The sequence below is a fragment of the Pan troglodytes genome, chromosome 5, assembly GCF_028858775.2.
Source record: "Pan troglodytes isolate AG18354 chromosome 5, NHGRI_mPanTro3-v2.0_pri, whole genome shotgun sequence".
Taxonomy (NCBI): Eukaryota; Metazoa; Chordata; class Mammalia; order Primates; family Hominidae; genus Pan; species Pan troglodytes.
In genome coordinates this window covers 47,944,826-47,963,938 of record NC_072403.2, presented here as the reverse complement: position 1 = coordinate 47,963,938, position 19,113 = coordinate 47,944,826, and the positions used below count along the sequence as shown (strand labels likewise).

The following is a 19,113-nucleotide window of genomic DNA, read 5'->3' as shown; positions in this document are numbered from 1 at the left end:
ATACTTTATGATTCAATTTATAACATTCTTTCAGTAACATTAGAGATAGAGAACAGAGTAGTGGCTGCCAGGAGAGAAGTGGAAGAGCAGAGAGGTGGATGTGATTGCAAAGAGACAGCATGAGGGAGAACTGTACTGATGCAATGGTTCTGTGTCTTCACCATTTGTGTGGTGGTGGTTACACAAATCTACACGATGAAACTGCACGGAACAACACACACATAACACACACGTGCACATGGTGAAAACTAAGCTCTATGGATTGTACTAATATACAATCTACATTGCACACTGAAACTGAATGCAAGGGTTTTGATATTGCACTACAGTTATGCAAGATGCTACCACTGGGAGAAAGTGGGTGATGGGTACATAGGATCTCTCTCAACATTTTTTGCAACATCTTGTGAATCTATAATTATTCCAAAATTAAAATTTAAAGAAAGATCAATCAGAGATACATATAGACACATTTAGATTAAATGACACAGGTCTGGGGTTTGCATTTAAAAATACTCCATAAGAGCCAGGCGCGGTGGCTCACGCCTGTAACCTCAGCACTTTAGGAGGCTGAGGCAGGTGATCACCTGAGGTCAGGAGTTGGAGACCAGTCTGGCCAACATGGTGAAACCCCATCTCTACTAAACCTACAAAAAATTAGGCCAGGTGCGGTGGCTCATGCCTGTAATCCCAGCATTTTGGGAGGCCGAGGCGGACGGATCATGAGGTCAGGAGATCGAGACCATCCTGGCTAACGCAGTGAAACTCTGTCTCTACTGAAAAATACAAAAAATTAGCTGGGCGTGGTAGCAGGCGCCTGTAGTCCCAGCTACTTGGGAGGCTGAGGCAGGAGAATGGCGTGAACCCAGGTGGCGGAGCTTGCAGTGAGCTGAGATTGCACCACTGCAATCTTGACAATCCACTGCAATGCAGCCTGGGCGACAGAGTGAGACTCCGTCTCCAAAAAAAAAAAAAAAAAAAAAAAAAAAAAATTAGCCAGGCGTGGTGGTGGTAGATACCTATAATCCCAGCTACTCAGGAAGCTGAGGCAGTAGAATCATTTGAACCCGGGAGGCAGAAGTTGCAGTGAGCCAAGATTGCACCATTGCACTCCAGCGCGAAACTCTCTCACACGCGCGCACACACACACACACACACACTCCAGGAGGAAAGAAAATAAAGGACAAAAAGTGGGAGAAACAGATGAAACAGAATCAACAAGCTATTGACAAGTGTGGAAGCTTGATGAGGCATATACAGGGGTTCATATATTTTGCTCTCTAATTTTGTATTTGAAAATTTCCAAAATAAAAGTTTTACTAAGTTCCCAGGTGTGCTTAGGCCAACACAAGGGCTAAGCCTGACTTATTTGTCCACATTGCTGTTAACTTTTGAACACAAATTAAGTTCAAAGCTTACAGTTCTATTTATTTACAAAGTTTTTATTATGAATTTTTATTGAGATTTTCATAAACATTTTTAATCTGCATGTTTACTACTTTTTGCCTCTAAGAAGTCCCATAAAGTTATAAAAAATAGAAATTTATAAATACACATTGAGAATTATGCATTTTTATACAGGGTCAATGTTTCAAGTTGTCTAACCCTTTCCCTGTCTCCCCTCAGAACAAAATTATGAGTATAGCCTCTGAGGCCAGGCGCGGTGGCTCATGCCTGTAATCCCACCCACACTGGGAGGCCGAGGTGGGTGGATCATCTGAGGTCAGGTGTTCGAGACCACCCTGGCCAACCTGGTGAAACCCCGTCTCTACCAAAAATACAAAAAAAATTAGCCGAGAATTGTGGTAGGTGCCTGTAATCCCAGCTACTCGGGAGGCTGAGGCAGGAGAATCCCTTGAACCCAGGAGGTGGAGGTTGCAGTGAGCCGAGATCACGCCATTGCACTCCAGCCTGGGCAATAAGAGTGAGATGCCGTCTCAAAAAAAAAAAAGAAAAGAAAAGAAAAAAAAAAAGAGTATAGCCTCTGAAATCTCAACAGCAGAAATAGCAGCCCTTTTCCAAATCCCACCTATAACTCAGCACATCTGCATTCAACAGGTGCTTACACTGGATAACAACAACAAATGGGAGCTGCAGAGACACTGACTGGGACAACACCTCCCAAGAGCAGTGAGAACAGCTGGGATTGGCCACGGCTTGAATGTGGGGCTGTGTTCATAAACTTATCAGGCCAAGAATCGCTAAGAACTGAATCACAAACCCTGAGAAGGCCACATAGGCCAGTCTAACTGCTTCGATCTAGGAGAGTTTCACGTTACTACAAACCTGAAAAACTCCTATTTAGTCCAGTTGGGGAATCCAATTTTTTTTTTTACTAGCGTCCCCTCTTCCGTTCCTGACAAGCAGCTCTTTCCTTACACAGTACAGTGAGGCCAGAAGAACATGGAGCCTGCTGTCAAGTCCCCAAGTTTTTCAAGTTTCCAAATTCACCAAGGGAATGGAAGACTAAGAGATGGGCTGGGCACCGTGGCTCACGCCTGTAATCTCGACATTTTGGAAGGCCGAGGCGGGTGGATCACTTGAGGCCAGGAGTTCAAGACCAGCCTGGGCAACATAGCAAAATCCCATGTCTACTAAAAATACAAAAAAAAAAAAAAAAAAAAAAATTAGCCAGGTGTGGTGGCAGGCATCTGTAATCCCAGCTACTCTGAGAATTGCTTGAACCCGGGGAGTGGAGGTTGCAGTGAGCCGAGGTAGTGCCACTATACTCCAGCTGGGGCGACACAGTGAGACCCTGTCTCAAAATAAAAGGAGTTGAACTGTGGAAGCCAAAGGGGAATACATGAAGCTAAATATGGACGTTAGGATTCTAACTTGGGAAACAGCTTATTCATCCAGTGTTCACTTCCACGTGTTGTTGCATTTTTCTTCCTTGGATTTAGTTTTAAAAACTCTTCCTTAGGAGACCAGAAAAGATATCAGCATGCCCAGCATCTTCCTTAAAAACTTGTTTTCTGGTTTGTAGGGTATGTTAAGAATGAAGTTGTTCTCCCCACAGGATACAAAGTGGTTGGACAGACTCAGACCTGCTTCTTGGAGAATGCCTCAGCTTGGCTCACTCCTGCCCATCCACCAGCCTTCCAGCTGACCAGCCGTTTCTCAGCTTTCAGAATACAAGATGAGGCCAAGCCCTCAACACCCCACCCTCACCCCACCAAATCCTTTCCTATTGTTTACTTTATCCTTTTTTAATTTTTTTGAAACGGAGTCTCGCTCTGTCACCCAGGATGGAGTGCAGTGGCACGATCTCGGCTCACTGCAACCTCCGCCTCCCAGGTTCAAGTGATTCTCCTGCCTCAGCCTCCTGAGTAGCTGGGATTACAGGCTTGAGTAACCACACCTGGCTAATTTTTGTATTTTTAGTAGAGACGGGGCTTCACTATGTTGGCCAGGCTGGTCTCAAACTCCTGACCTCAAGTGATCCACCTGCCTTCGCCTCCCAAAGTGCTGGGATTACAGGCGTAAGCCATTGCGCGTGGCCCCTCTTTCCTACTGTTTAAACCCCATGGCTCCTCTATCAAGTCCCAGCATAATGGAGCCGACGCTCTAGGCTCTTGTCAGAGAAAACCTCTTCTTCCAGAAGGGGTAAGACTTGGCAGTTCCCAAGCACACGTTCCTCAGAGGGGCAATAAATGGTAAATCTCTCAGAAGGAGAGTGCTGCCCCGCTTCAGGGAGCTTTCGTCAAATGCCGACGGGAGGAGAGGTGCAGCCCCGACATGTCGTTCTTCTTCACAGTGATGCATCGGCTCAAGACTCCTGACTCCTGCCCACCCCAAACAAAGCTGTGCTGTGTGGCCTCCCGTTTCCAACACGTTGAGGGAGTACAAAGAACTTTTCATCAGCTCAATGGAGCACTTGGGAGCCCAGATGAGGAGAGAAATAAGAATGAAGTTCTGGGATGAGAAAGTGGTGCCACAAATTGTGAGTCAATAAAAGGGATCCAGATATCCTGAAATACATGCTGGACAGTCTTCTTTGTAATAAGCACAGCAGCAAAGAGCCCTTTCCTTCCTGTCACTTTCCCTGGTCTCTTGAGTTTCAAAGGAATCAAATCCTGTGATAATGAACGAAGTCACTGGCTGCTGCTATGCCCCACCACATAGCCTGATTGATTAAGAAAGTCTCTGGTGAGGTGCGGTGGCTCACGCCTGTAATCTCAGCACTTTGGGAGGCCGAGGCGGGTTATCACTTGAGGTCAGGAGTTCAAGACCAGCCTGGCCAACATGGCGAAACCTTATCTCTATTAAAAATACAAAAATTAGCTGGGCGTGGTGGCTCACACCTGTAATCTCAATGCTTTGGGAGGCCAATGCCGGTGGATCACTTGAGGTCAGGAGTTCAAGACCAGCCTGGCCAACATGGCGAAACCCTATCTCTACTCAAAATACAAAAATTAGCCAGCATGGTGGCGCTTGCCTCTAGTCCCAGCTACTCGGGAGGCCAAGGCAGGAGAATCACTTGGACTCAGGGTTGCTGAGACTGCAGTGAGCTGAGATCACACCACTGCATTCCAGCCTGGGTGATAGAGTAAGACTCCATCTCAAAATAAAAAAAAAAATTCTCATTATTCTGTTCATATCTTCCTCAACCCAAACATCCAGTGAAAATAGGTCATCTTAATAGACGGTTTGCCATGAAAATCATGTCCGATCACACCCTGCAGCCTCGGCTTGGCCATGAGAAGGTCACCCTCTTCTTCCCTTGAGTGGCTTTAACTCCCCGGGAGGGTGGAATCTGCGCCCCTGTACAAGCCAGGTTTCCTTCTCAGCTCAGGAGAGGGACCTAGAAAGAAGAGGAACCATGGAGCCTCCTGGTGTGGGCCCTGTCTGCTCTCCTTCTAGGGGAAAACAGCTCCAGTGCTGTGAGGGTTGGTCCCTAGACTGCAGGACACTCAACCACTAAGGAACAAGAGCTATGTACGGGAGCCAAGTAAGGACAGGAAAAGGGAGACTATTCCCTCTCACCAGAGCGGCTTTCCCCAAGGCTCAGCCCCACTGAGGAGACTCTTCCAAGAAGCAGAGAAGACCACCTCGGTAGGACAGTGAAGGCTCTCTGGACCCCAGCCTCCGACTCACTTCTTCCTGCGGATCTTGGGCTTCTTCACCGGCCGCAGATAAGGGTTATCGATGATGTTCTCCTCCCCATTCCGGCTACCCGACAAGGAGGGGTTCTGCTGCAGGACAGAGGTGTTCTCCTTCTCGGCTCCAGAATCCTCCTTTGAGCAAAAGCCAAAATAAAGCACAACATCAACAGCATAAGGAAAGAGATCATGCCCATAATTGGAATGACCATTAGCATCCTCTAATTGAGAAATTAGAACCTGGGAAGCACCTTCTTTCCAACATTCCTATCTCTGCCCCGATGAAGCGAGGACCAGGCAGGGGCTGGCTATGAAGGGAAGGCAAGACTAACAGCCTTGACCCAAGAGAGCACACAACAGAGTCCAGAGTTTTGAACCTCTGGAGAAGGCAGGGACAGGGGTTAGAAAGAACAGACACCTGGGAGGGACAGGAATCAAATTCAGATGCCTCAGGGAGGATGCCCGGCCAGGTGGGGAGATGAAGAAGAAAAGTGATCCTGGGTGCCCTGCACGACTGGGAGATACAGGATCAGAACACATCATCTGCATAGCGCATCTCCTGGCCAAGCTAGATAGACTAAGTCAGAACAGATTTCTCCCTCAAATCCTCACATTTCTGGTACTTGCAACATGGTACCAACAATCACATCCCAGCATAGGCTAGAAACTTCTTGAGCCTTGAGGGTTCCACTAAGGGACGCAGAGCCAGCAGGTACCAGCACATGCACATCATTGGTAATGCCTATCTGCAACCTATGAGGCAGGGTTTGTTTGTTTGCCTGTTTGAGATGGAGTCTCCCTGTGTCACCCAGGCTGGAGTGCAGTGGCGTGATGTCGGCTCACTGCAGCCTCCATCTCCCGGGTTCAAGCAATTCTCCTGCTTCAGCCTCCCAAGTAGCTGGGATTGCAGGCATGTGCCATGACGCCCGGCTAATTTTTGTATTTTTAGTAGAGACAGGGTTTTACCAGTTGGCCAGGCTAGTCTCGAACTCCGAGGCAGGGGTTTTTACTGTTCATTTTTTTTTTTGAGATGGAGTCTTCTTCTGTTACCCAGGCTGGAGTGCAGTGGTGTGATCTCAGCTCACTGCAAGCTCCACCTCTGGGTTCAAGAGATTCTCCTGCCTCAGCCTCCCAAGTAGCTGGGAGTACAGGTGCCTGCCACCACATCCCGCTAAGTTTTTTATTTTTAGTAGAGACGGGGTTTCACCATGTTAGCCAGGATGGTCTCGATCTCCTGACCTCATGATCTGCCAGCCTTGGCTTCCCAAAGTGCTGGGATTACAGGCGTGAGCCACCGCGCCCGGCCGCTTTACTGTTCATTTTCTGAGAAAAATGTGTTTTTTCAGAAAAGTTTGTAAGTTCACATGTAATCAGTATGATCAAAATTCTTAAAAAGTCACAGTTGTGTATAGACACAGAAAAAAAGGTAATATGCTGACATTTTAAAAACTGTTCTGGAAGTATGAGCAGTCAGTTATCCTGTCTTTATTCACAGCCTCCTTTATTTTCCACGTTTGGTCGGGCTGCGCCCCCTGGTGATGGGCCAAGGGGAAGAAGTTCTTCCACGGGGAAGAAGTCATTGAGATTCCTGTTCTGCAACTTGAGGCTAAAGAGGCCCTCACTGACCTCAAGCAGGAGAGGCTGCTGTCAAAACAGACAGAGGACGCCATGACCGGATGGCATGAAATGAATAGCAGGTTCCCCTGACAGGACAGCTGGCCTAGGGCATGGACACCAGTCTCAGGTTTAATGAGCCGGAAGAAACCAGATCACATCTAGGTTCCCCTGCGTGCCCTCTCTCTGTCCTATCAATTGTTCTCTTCAAAGACTTAGCTCCATTGGCCCAGTATCAGGGCCTGTGTGTTTTCTCTCTCCAGCACCCAATCCAGTGGGACCACAAGGTGACCCAGAGCCACTGGGGCCTTCCAGAGACTCTTGAAAGCAAGTGCTGCAGGACCAACCTAGTTCAGGCCAGACCAGGTGCCGGAAAAAAGGTCTGCCCACAACCAGACCTCCCTTGGGTATCTGGCATCCAACCTTTCTGAAGTTCCTAATGGTACAAATGAGTAGTATCTCCTCGCTCCGTCCATCCTATCATTTCTCTACAGTAGACAGCCTATCTTCAAAGTTACTGGAAGCTCACTTCAACCGTGCCTTCAATGTTTTCTGAGATACACATGGAGGTAACACTGTTAGAGGTGCTGAAAACGCCAGCCTCAAGACACTGCTGGAGGGTAAAAAGGCTCCCTCTATTCGGCCCACCATGGCTCACGAGAGCTGGACGACAGGCTTCCTTCTCCCAAGCAGGCCTCATAGAAATGTCCCCTTCAGGGACAGGCAGCATTGAGATGGTTAGGGGTGGGGAAGTCAGTCAGTTAAAAAAAAAAAAAAAAAGTAGGCCAGGCATGGTGGCTCACGCCTGTAATCTAGCACTTTGGGAGGCCAAGGCAGGTGGATCACCTGAGGTGAAGAGTTCGAGATCAGCCTGGCCAACATGGTGAAACCCTGCCTCTACTAAAAATACAAAAAAATTAGCCGGGCATGGTGGTAGGCGCCTATAATCCCAGCTACTTGGGAGGCTGAGGCAAGACGGTCGCTTGAACCCAGAGGTTGGAGGTTGCAGTGAGCCGAGATTGTGCCACTGCACTCCAGCCTAGACGACAGAGCGGGACTCCGTCTCAAAAAAACAAAAAAGTAAAGTGTCAAACTGACCCAGAGATTTGTAAAAAAAGTGGGAGCAGAATGGTCTGTCAGGAGCTCCCTGAATTGCCTGTGAGCTCTAGCAAGGCCTACACCCTCTGTGGTGACTGCATCCAGTCTCCCAGCTCTCAGTGCCATCTCCACGCCAACAGCTCCCTGGAGTAAAATGCCAGCCCTAACCTCTCCCGACTTCCAGGCTCATGCAGCCAGCTGCTCACTCAGCATTTCCACTGGGGTATCAGGTAGGCAATTCAGACTTCAGGCACCTAAGTCTGAATTGGGGACCTTCCCCTGTGGTGTAAACGGCGCTTCTCAGTCCCTCCCATCACAAGTGATGGCAACTCCATCCTTCTAATGGCTCAAGTCACAAACTCTGTGGTCATTCTTGCTTGTTTTCTTTCTTTTATTTTTAAACAGGGTCTCACTATGTTGCCCAAAACTGGACTCAAATTCCTGGGCTCAATCTTCCTGCCTCAGCTTCCCAAGTGACTGCAACTATGGGCATGCACCACCACACCTGGCACACTCCTTTTCCTTCACTGACATCCCACACCCAATCTGTTAGCACAGCCTCTTGGACTTACCTTCAAAATTCAGGCAGGCACTGACCACTTCCACCACCTCTGTGGCAACCACTCTACTTGGGCCTACCACTGCCTCTCGCCTAGGCTATAGCGACAGCTTCCTGACTGATCTCTCTAGTCCGTTCTTACCGAGCCATCAGAGTGATGCTTTAAGAAGCTCAGAAACGTCCCTCCTCTGCTCCACGCCCTCCCACAACTCCCATCTCACTTAGTTAAAAGCCAGCTCTTAAAACAGCCTACAAGGCCCTACCCAATCTGACCCTCCCTCCCACAAGCCACTCACTATTCCACAGGGCCTTTGCACTGCCCATTCCCTCTGCCAGAACACTCTTCCCCAGATATCCACATGGCTCACTCCCTCACCCATTTCAAGCCCCTGCTCAGATATCCCCTTCTCAGTAATGCCTACTCCGAGCACCCCACTTAAAAACTGAAGACTCCTCCTCACCCCGGATCTTCCCCTACTGTTTTTCCCCTGCATGGCACTTTCATTTCTGATATACTATGCAACGATTTATTAATATATTATGTTTAGTATCATTCTCCCACAGCCAAACATAGGCTCCTAAAAGGCAGAGGTTTTCTTTGTTTTTCTCACTGCTTTATCCCAAGCAGCCAGAACAATATCTGGCACATACTAGGTGCTAAATAAACACTGGTTGAGTGAGTGACTGGTATATTTTTCATAAAAGAGTAAAAGCTTAGATATCTGGGTTGGCTGCAGAAAGCAGCTGGTTCAAATGTGTGAGAAAAGAATCTATTATACATGAATTTAAATTATACATGAATTTAAAATGAATAGCTCCTTTATGTTCAAGTAAATGGAGAAACTAGAACCAGGTTAAATAATGTACTGCCTAACAACAGACCTTGAGAGGTGCACTGTCATCAAGAGATAAAATAATAATTTAAAATACCAGTTATTGGCTGGGCGTGGTGGCTCACGCCTGTAATCCCAGCACTTTGGGAGGCTGAGGCAGGCAGATGACGAGGTCAGGAGATCGAGACCATCCTGGCTAACACGGTGAAACCCTGTCTCTACTAAAAATACAAAAAAATTAGTCGGGCGTGGTGGTGGGCGCCTGTAGTCCCAGCTGCTGGGGAGGCTGAGGCAGGAGAATGGCGTGAACCCGGGAGGCGGAGCTTGCAGTGAGCCGAGATCGCGCCACTGCACTCCAGCCTGGGTGACAGAGCGAGACTCAGTCTCAAAAAAAAAAAACAACAAAAAAAAAACCAGTTATTTACTTTGCTATAACAATGTCTGTAAATGGTAAAGACAGAAAACAACCTAAGTGTTCATGGGGGACTAGATAAATTAAATGGTTACATCCATACAATGGAAGATAAAGTAGCTGTGAGGAACGATGCGGCTCCTCCCTTACAGATGTGGAATGACCGCCAAGATACAGCCAGGAAAAAAGCAAGAAGAGAACAGTTTGTGATCTGCTGTTTCAGTTCAAAATAACAATTAAAAAAAATGTCTCTAGAAGGCTACATAAGAGGCTGGTGAGACAGTTGCTCTGTGGGAGGGAAAGTGGGTAACAGGGAACAGGATGGGAGGCATTGTCATCATACATCTTTTTGCACACTCTGCATTTTGAAACATATGATTGTATTTCCTAGTCTAACAAAATAACATTAGGTCCAACTGACTGCAGTAAATTGTCACTAGAATCTTTGTCTTGGAGTCATTTTATTTTATTTTTCACAGAAGGGCATATGGTTAGATAGCCTAAAACAGCAGGGGAGGGAGCAGTGTGTGCTAGGAGCTGCCACATGCCAGGCACCTGATAGATACCAGCTCTATCTCAGGCTCCCCCCGTCCCTTGAGGTAGGTGTTTCCATTTCTCCTTACAAGAAAATAGACTAAGGCGTAAAGTAACACAATCACGGTCACACATGTGGCAAGCAGCACAGCCTGGATTTGAAGCTAGGCAAGTGTGACTCTAAGACTCAGGCCTTCCTACACTCCTGCTGTCTGCAACCCTGGCTTGGCCTCATGGTATTCAAGAGTCCTCAGGCAGTTGCTGACGCTCTTTAGGTTCAATTACCACCATGACCTCACATCACTACGGGACCGTCAGTGAATGCATGTCCAAGCCCTTTAACTATATTGTACTTACAAAGGTATGATGATGTTTGTTTACATGATTCCTCTTTCTCATAAGGTGAACCTCAACTTAGTCCATGACCCAATCACCATATCTCAGCCCAAATTAACAGAAGCGTACAATAACAATTTCCTCTGCTTTATTTAAAGCCATGGTCTCCCAGCCCTAATTCTGAAAGGAATAATTCAATATTAAAAAAAAAAAAAAGTATATCCAGGCCGGGTGTGGTGGCTCACGCCTGTAATCCCAGCACTTTGGGAGGCCAAGGAGGGTGGATCATGAGCTCAGGAGTTCAAGACCAGCGTGACCAACATGGTGAAACCCCGTCTCTACTAAAAATACAAAAATTAGCCGGGCATGGTGGTGCGTACCTGTAATTCCAGCTACTCAGGAGGCTGAGGCTGGAGAATCGCTTGAACCCGGGAGGCGGAGGTTGCAGTGAGCCAAGATCTTGCCACTGCACTCCAGCCTGGGTGACAGAGCGAGACTCCATCTAAAAAAAAAATATGTCCAGGCAAATAAGACCTTCAGCAAATAGAGATGGCACAGGCATATTCCACTAGCAAACCAGAGTGGCTGGCTGCCATTTGGTGTATCACATCTTAGAGAACATAAGGGATGCTCAGTCTAACTACAGCCACTAAGGCATCCAAACTAGTGCTGATTTTAAAGGATGGTTGAATATGGTAACCTGACTATATAACCCTATTAGCCTTGAGGGCATTCCAGCTTCTGGCGGTTCTGTGATTGTACTTGGCACTTTCTCCAAGGGTGCAGGAACAAGAGGGGGCTCTTATCCTTTCACTCGCTGAGTATGACACACCGGTGAGCAGAAAAGAAAGTATACCCTAAAACAAACTAGGACTAGAACACCTCCTTGCCCACCTTTGTCTCTGAACCCACATATTGTCTCCTATCCTGGGTATGAAATGTCCAGAAGAAGGCTAGTCCCTCCATTTGGTCACGGGCCCATCCCCTCTCGTCTACCAAATGACATCATTCCCAGACTTTTCTTTCTCTCCTGTATCCATTTTCCCTTTTGACCAGATCATTCCCAACAGCATACAAACATGTTATTTCTTTTATCTTAAAAAATAAAAACACAAAACACCTCTCTTAATTCCTTCATTTTCCCCCTTTTAGTTACCACTGCATCACTCTCCCTCCCTGTACTGCAGGAACACCACACGACTTTCTGTGCCAATGGAAATGTTCAATATTTGCACTGCCTAGTAGAGCAGCCACTGGCCGTATGTGGCTATCAGACACTTGAAATGAATGTGGCTAGTGAGATTAAGAAACTGATTTTTAGTTCTTTTTTTTGAGACAGAGTCTTGCTGCGTCGCCTAGGCTGGAGTGCAGTGGCACGATCTCGGCTCACCGCAAGCTCCATCTCCCAGGTTCACGCCATTCTCCTGCCCCGGGCTCCCAAATAGCTGGGACTACAGGCGCCTGCCACCACGCCTGGCTAATTTTTTTTTGTATTTTTAGTAGAGATCGGGTTTCACCGTGTTAGCCAGGATGGTCTCGATCTCCTGACCTCGTGATCTGCCCGCCTCAGCCTCCCAAAGTGCTGGGATTACAGACGTGAGCCACCGCGCCCGGCCTTTAGTTTTATTTCATTAATTTAAATTTAAATACCTACATGTGGCTAGTGGCTGCTGTAATGGACAGCACAAGTCTATACTCACTGACTCCTCTTCTCTCCTCCCATTCTCTCTGAATTTACTCCAGGTCTTCGCTCTCATTCTTACTGAAATGGCTCTCATCAAGGTCACAAATGACATCCACACTGCCAGATCTAATGGTTGAATTCTCAGTCCGCCTACCATTGGAGCCACCCACAGCTTTGGACACAGCTAATTGCTCTTTTCTCTCTGAAACACTTCCCTTGGCCTCCAGGACACAGCCCTCTTCCAGTTCTCCCACCTCCATGCTGGTTCTTCCTCATCTCTTCAAGCTCTACACACAGCAACAGCTCCAGGACTCAATGTGCCTCCTCTTCTTATCCTCACTCATCCCTGGAAGAGCTCATCCACGCTCATGTTTTTAGACACGACCTACAGGCTGCTGGCTCCCAAATATGCATCTCCTGCCCTAACTGCTCCTCAAACTCCAATTATATATCCAATTCTTCACCTGACATCACCGCCTGATGTCTAACAAGCATCTCAAACTTAACACATCTATGTTTAAGACACGAACATCAACTCCTGACTTCCCCCACACACCTGTTCTACCCGGTGGTTGTTCCTATCTTGGCTGAAGGCAATTCCATCTTTCCTATTGTTCAGGCAAAAAACCTTACCGTTTTCTTTAACTCTCATATCGACTCTATCAACTGGCTCTGCTCTGAAAGTGATCTAGAATCTGACCAAATAATCTAGGTGACCATATCTCCTTATTTTTGCTCCTCCTACCATCTCTCAGTTTACTGTGACAGCATCCTAACTGGTTTCCCTGCTTCTGCCTGCCCTCTATAGCCCATCCTCAGCACAGCAACCTGACTGACCCTGTTAGCAAACCTACCTCGGATCCTGACCCTCCTCTGCTCAACATCTCCAGTGGGTCCACCTTACTGAGTAAATGGCAAAGTGTCTAATCTAACCTTTAAGACCCTATAAGATCTGACTCCCCGTGGGCCCTCTCGGACCTCATCCCCTACTGTTCTCCTCCTTGTTCACTCCACTCTGGCCACCCTGATGTCCTTGCTGTTCTTCAATACAACAGGGGAGCTCCTGCCTCAGGGCCTTTGCATCTGCTGCCCCTGCTGCCTAGAATGGCTCCACCCCCAGACATGTCCATGCCTTGTTCCCTTCCGGTCTTTACTCAAATGCCCCCTTCTCGGTCACTCTACCTAATACTGCATCCCTCCCATTCCCATCCCCACTTCCTATCTCCTCATTTATTATTTTTCACTAGCCCCATGAGGACAGGGAATTTTGTTTATTTGGCTTCCTACTAATATCCCAGCACCTGGAACTGTATTTGTTGAATGAATGAGTGAATCCCCAGGACACGGATGTGTCTCCAAGCAGGAGATCGGGTCACATCTGGATCATCACACAAGCCCTTATGCAGGCCCCTAACAGAAAGCCAAAGAGACCTGAGGTCGATCATGTCCAGGTCCCAGGGTGACAGACTGAGGGCAGGGTGCGACAGTTTGGGGGATACTCTGAGGTAGGCAGAAGGTGGAACCCACCATGCTGATATGAAGAGCAAGGTTCTCTGTGTCTGTCTGTTCATCCTGCTCCGAGGAATCTGTCTCTTCCATTTGTTGCATCTCCAGTTCAGACGGAAGAAGAGCTGTCAGGTAGGGGATGGTGAAAGGTCTGGCAGCAATCACTGGCGAATTGGAAGAGAGGCATGAGTCCACTGTCACAGAGACCTCGCAGCTGGCTTAGAGTCCTAGAGCCTCACAACAAATCAGTGAGCAGCACCAGAAGATAATACTAGCTAACTCGCTCCAAGTACTTACACAACAGGCCAGGCAATGTTCTACGGGCTTTACTCATGTTATCTTTCATCCTTGCTCCCATCCTATTAAGTACGATTAGGCACAGAGAGGTGAAATGACTTTCCCAAGCATGCTAAAAATGGCAGAATGGGATTCTAACTCAGGCAGCATGACTTCAGAGTCTACTTTTTGCCAAGTACAACTGAGATAAGATGGAAATGAGGCTATAGATAGAATCCTAGCAACACATAAATTTTGAGATCTTGCACCCAAGGTCAGTTAAACCCCTCTAAGCTTCACTTCCAGAGCAGGAATATTGATTCTTTTACCCTGAAAGACTCAAGTCCAAAGGCTGGATTTGAGCACTCTGCATATATCCATGTCCACTGAGCTGTAAGACACTCTGGTCAATGAGAGTTCTAGCTCTTCCAAAAAGCAATGAGGATGAGAGGAAGAAATTGATTAAAAAATAACATTAAAAGAAAGAAGGCCGGGTGTGGTGGCTCATGCCCATAATACTAGCACTGTGGGAGGCTGAGGCAGGAGGACTGCTTGAGCCCAGGAGTTTGAGACCAGCCTGGGCAACATGGTGAAATCCCGTCTCTAGGAAAAATAAAATTAGCCAGGTATAATAGTGCATGCCTGTAGCCCCAGCTACTAGGGAGGCTGAGGTGGGAGACTCATTTGAGTCCAGGAGGTCCAGGCTGCAGTGAGCTGTTTGTGCCACTGTACTCAAGACTGGGCGACAAAGTGAGATCCTGTCTCAAAACAGAAAAAGAAAAAGTCTCTGTGTATACTTCTATGGTAGAATGTGACTGTTAGAAAATACTCTAGAATTGGCTGGGTGTGGTGGCTCATGCCTATAATCCCAGCACTTTGGGAGGCTGAGGCAGGCAGATCACTTGAGCTCAGGAGTTCAAGACCAACCTGGCCAACTGGGTGAAACCCCGTCTCTACTAAAAATACAAAAAATTAGCTGGGTGTGGTGGCTCCTGCCTGTAGTCCCAGCTACTTGCTGAAGCAGAAGAATCGCTGGAACCCGGGAGGCGAAGGTTGCAGTGAGCAGAGATTGCGCCACTGTATTCCAGGCTGGATGACAAAGCAAGACTCTGTCTCAAAAAAACCCACAAAAACTCCAGAATTATTTTTGCTGTGGGTCAGATGTGGGGTCCTGCAGTAAGAGCTAGGTTTGAATGATGTCTACTAGCCATATTCCTTGAGGAAGTGACTTCATTTCTCTTCTCTTGTGCCTCATTGAAGGGTTCCTATGAAGGTAGTGATATATCAGTTCCCAACTCAGAGGCTCACAAGAGGATTTAATGAGATAATGTATGGGAAGTGATGAGCACAGTATCTGGCACTTAACAACCGGCAGCTGCTGTTATTCCAGAGCCAGGCACACAGGCATTCCACAGGAGCTTGCTGAATGAATGAATCACCCAAACCAACCTCCCTCACTCACATTTGTAAAAACTGAGGTCTTTGGAAATGAAGTAGCTTGGTCAACATGGCCAAATAGTGCTGAGATGCCAAGTTAAATGAGGTGGGACCTACGAGGGAACATCACGATGGGCAACTGACCCCTGATGCCAATGTTCTTCTACTACCTGGGCTGCCACCAAGTGTCTCTGATGCCTAGGCCTAGGCTACCCTCAAGGTAACTCTATGGACCTCAAGCGGCCAGTCCTAACAGAGACCATTACTGTTTTGGAGTCGTCAGTTAAGGACAGACTCTTAAGACCTGGAGAAGGGAGCCAGAAATCTGAGAGGCAAGCTGTACCCAAGGGAAGGACAAAAGCTTATTTGTTTCTTCCTACCATGCTAAGAGAAAGAAAAGATAATGTGAGTGTTTCAAATAAGACAGGGTCCACACAGTGGGGCAACTCTCACATGGAAATGTGCTGACGTCATCTTTGAAAAGACTCTGAGTCTCGCCTGTCTTGGCCATGAAACGGGTAAGTGCCCGCTCCACATCGCGCCTCTGGGATGCAGCCTTCTCCCGCAGGACCTGGTAGTCTGACACGGGCTCACGGTACGTCTACGAAGAGAACAGCAAAGACACTGGGGTGATGCCGAAGTATCATTCTGCTTTCGTCGGCTCCCTGGCTTGCTGTTGCTATGCCCTATTCTCTAAAATGACCCAATACCAGGCCAGGCACAGTGGCTCACGCCTGTAATCCCAGCACTTTGGGAGGCCAAGGCTGGTGGATCACCTGACATCAGGAGTTTGAGACCAGCCTGGCCAACGTAACGAAACCCTGTCCCTACCAAAAATACAAAAATCAGCTGGGTGTGGTGGTGGGCACCAGTAATCCCAGCTACTTGGGAGGCTGAGGCAGGAGAATCGCTTGAACCCAGGAGGCGGAGGTTGCAGTGAGCCGAGATTGCATCATTGCACTCCAGCCTGTGCAATAGGAGCGAGACTCTGTCTCAAAAAATAAATAAATAAATTAAATTAAATTAAATGACCCAATACTATTAGTTAGAGCCAAGATCACCAAAGCACAGTAGAAAGGTGGGAAAACAATGTAACTACATTAATATTCATTTCTAATTAAAAATTAAGAAATGTACAAATATTTACTGTAGAGATTGTCTTGGAGCCTTCATTCAGCTCCCATGACAGATCGTCTCGGGTCTAAGAGACGCATCCTGAAGAAAGAGTGGGAGTGCCCCCAGGGAAGCCCTGACGGGGACCACAGGTTCCATCAGCGCAATGTGACCTCCTGCAGTATGGGAGTGGCTGCCTATGTGGACTTGTGGATTATACCATCCCATCTTATTAAATCAATCCTCACAATATGGATACATTGTTCCAAAAAGATTCCCTCAAAGAAAGAGAGGCTGAAGATCTTATTATACATGCAAGGGACCAAGAAAATGGCAGGCTGCTACTCTTCCTCCTAATTATGAGCTTTCTTGCAATCAAGTTATGGAGTGAAAATGATTGAGATCAGAATGAGAAATGAGCCAAAACTGTTTATTTTATTATTTTTATTTTTTGGAGACAGAGTCTTGCTCTGTCACCCAGGCTGGAGTGCAGTGGTGCCATCTCAGCTCACTGCAACCTCCACCTCCTGGGTTCAAGTGATTCTCCTGCCTCAGACTCCTGAGTAGCTGGGACTACAGGCACGTGCCACCATGCCCAGCTAATTTTTGTATTTTTAGTAGAGATGGGGTTTCATCATGTTGGCCAGGCTGGTCTTGAACTCCTGACCTCAGATGATCCACCCACCTTGGCCTCCCAAAGTGCTGGGATTACAGGTGTGAGTCACTGTGCCCAGCCGGAAAACATTTTAATTGGTAATGGCAACGGTGACATTTTAACAACGACCAATAAAGTGACTACTCTTTATGATATTGAGATACCATTTTTTTTTTTTTTTTTTTTTGAGACAGAGTCTTGCCCTGTCACCCAGGCTGGAGTGCAGTGGTGGGATCTCTGCTCACTGCAAGCTCCGCCCCCCGGGTTCCTGCCATTCTCCTGCCTCAGCTTCCCGAGTAGCTGGGACTACAGACGCCTGCCACCACTCCTGGCTAATTTTTTTCTATTTTTAGTAGAGACGGGGTTTCACTGTGTTTGCCAGGATGGTCTCGATCTCCTGACCTTGTGATCCGCCCACCTCGGCCTCCCAAAGTGCTGGGATTACAGGCTGAGATAGCATTTTTAAAGAAGGCACCTGGAAATGTTTCTTTGTTGTCACCATCAGTTCAAGTGTGTCACCTATACAGTTCTCACATCTGTACTTAAACAAAGAAACAGAATTTTCTGACATGTTAAAAATCTTCCCAAAAGGCTGGGTGTGGTGGCTCACACCTGTAATCCCAGCACTTTGGGAGGCCGAGGCAGATAGATTACCTGAGGTCAGGAGTTTGAGACTAGCCTGGTCAACATGGTAACACCCGGTCTCTACTAAAAATACAAAAATTAGCCAGGCGTGGTGGTGGGCACCTGTAATCCCAGCTACTTGGGGGAGGCTGAGACATGAGAATCGCTTGAACCTGGGAGACAGAGGTTGAAGTGAGCCGAGATCACACCACTGCACTCCAGCCTGGGGGACTGAGCGAGACTCTGTCCACCCCCCACAAAAAAACCCCAAAACTTCCCAATAATAAAATGAGTGGATTTTGAACATATCATACTTGTTAAAAACATTAAAATGCAAAATCTTGTAATGATTCCTAAGACAACTTTTGGCACTCAATAAATTAGAAATTTAATAGAAAATTTTCAACCAAATTCTTTGGATATGAGTAAATGAGGATGAAAAAAATTAGTTTTATGATTTATTAAGAGCAGCCAATGATGTTACATATCTTTGTGATGTACCATTTTCAACTATGAGAGCCATTAAAGTATCAAAATAAACTAATCTTAGATTCTGACCTCCAACTTACTATTCCATCAAGTATTAAACCAAGATTTCTAGGCTGGCATGGTAGCATGTGCTTGTGGTCCTAGTTACTCTGCAGGCTGAGGTGGGAGGACTGCTTGAGCCCGGGAGTTCAAAGCTGTAGTGCCATGATTACACCACTGCACTCCAGCCTGGGCAACAGAGCGAGAACTCCACCTCTAAAAAAAGACTGAGCACAGTGGTGCATGCCTGTAATCCCAGCACTCTGGGAGGCCAAGGTGCAAAGACTACTTAAGGCTAGGAGTTCAAGACCAGCTTGAGCACCACAGAAAGACAAAAAACCTGTCCCCATCTCTATAAAGTAACAACAACAACAAAACAAACAAGAACAACAAAACAAACAAAAACCCTATGATTTCAAAAAATAAAAAGCAGAGGCAATTGCTCCCGCTAGAAAAGGTTATAGGTTTCCTGAACATTTTAAAAGGGTAAGATTATCTTTTAATGTACATTATTTTGTACAATGTTACATTATAATATTCACATAAATAAGCAAACATATACTGGAGTATGTACCCATGCCTGGGTGAACTGCTTGCGCCCAGGAGTTTGAGACCAGCCTGGGCAACATGGTGATATCCTGTCTCTACAGAAGATACAAAAATTAGCTGGGCATGGTGGTGCACCCCTGTAGTCCCAGCTACTCGGGAGGTTGAGGTGGGAGGATCACTTGAGCCTAGGAGGTCGAGGCTGTGGTGAGCTGAGATCGCCCATTGCACTCCAGCAGCCTGGGCAACAAAGTGA

At 47.1% G+C, this 19,113-nt stretch overlaps 1 protein-coding gene across 6 annotated transcripts in view; it reads right to left on the bottom strand.

Moving 5' to 3' along the window:
• TAF8 (TATA-box binding protein associated factor 8) overlaps nt 1-19,113 on the bottom strand; it is a 41,599-nt gene that overhangs the window by 9,761 nt on the left and 12,725 nt on the right. For 2 of the 6 annotated variants that reach the window (XM_009451254.3, XM_009451255.5), the window contains exons 6-8: nt 15,845-15,992; nt 13,700-13,842; nt 5,098-5,237 (exon numbers count right to left, since the gene is read on the bottom strand). In XM_009451254.3, the coding sequence (XP_009449529.1) occupies nt 5,098-5,237; nt 13,700-13,842; nt 15,845-15,992 (431 nt within the window). Of the gene's footprint in view, nt 1-1,421; nt 2,595-3,854; nt 4,805-5,097; nt 5,238-10,062; nt 10,736-12,103; nt 13,843-15,844; nt 15,993-19,113 lie in introns of those variants that run through there. The other 4 variants (XM_054685820.2, XM_518472.8, XR_010158015.1 and 1 more) reach the window with 4 other exon arrangements.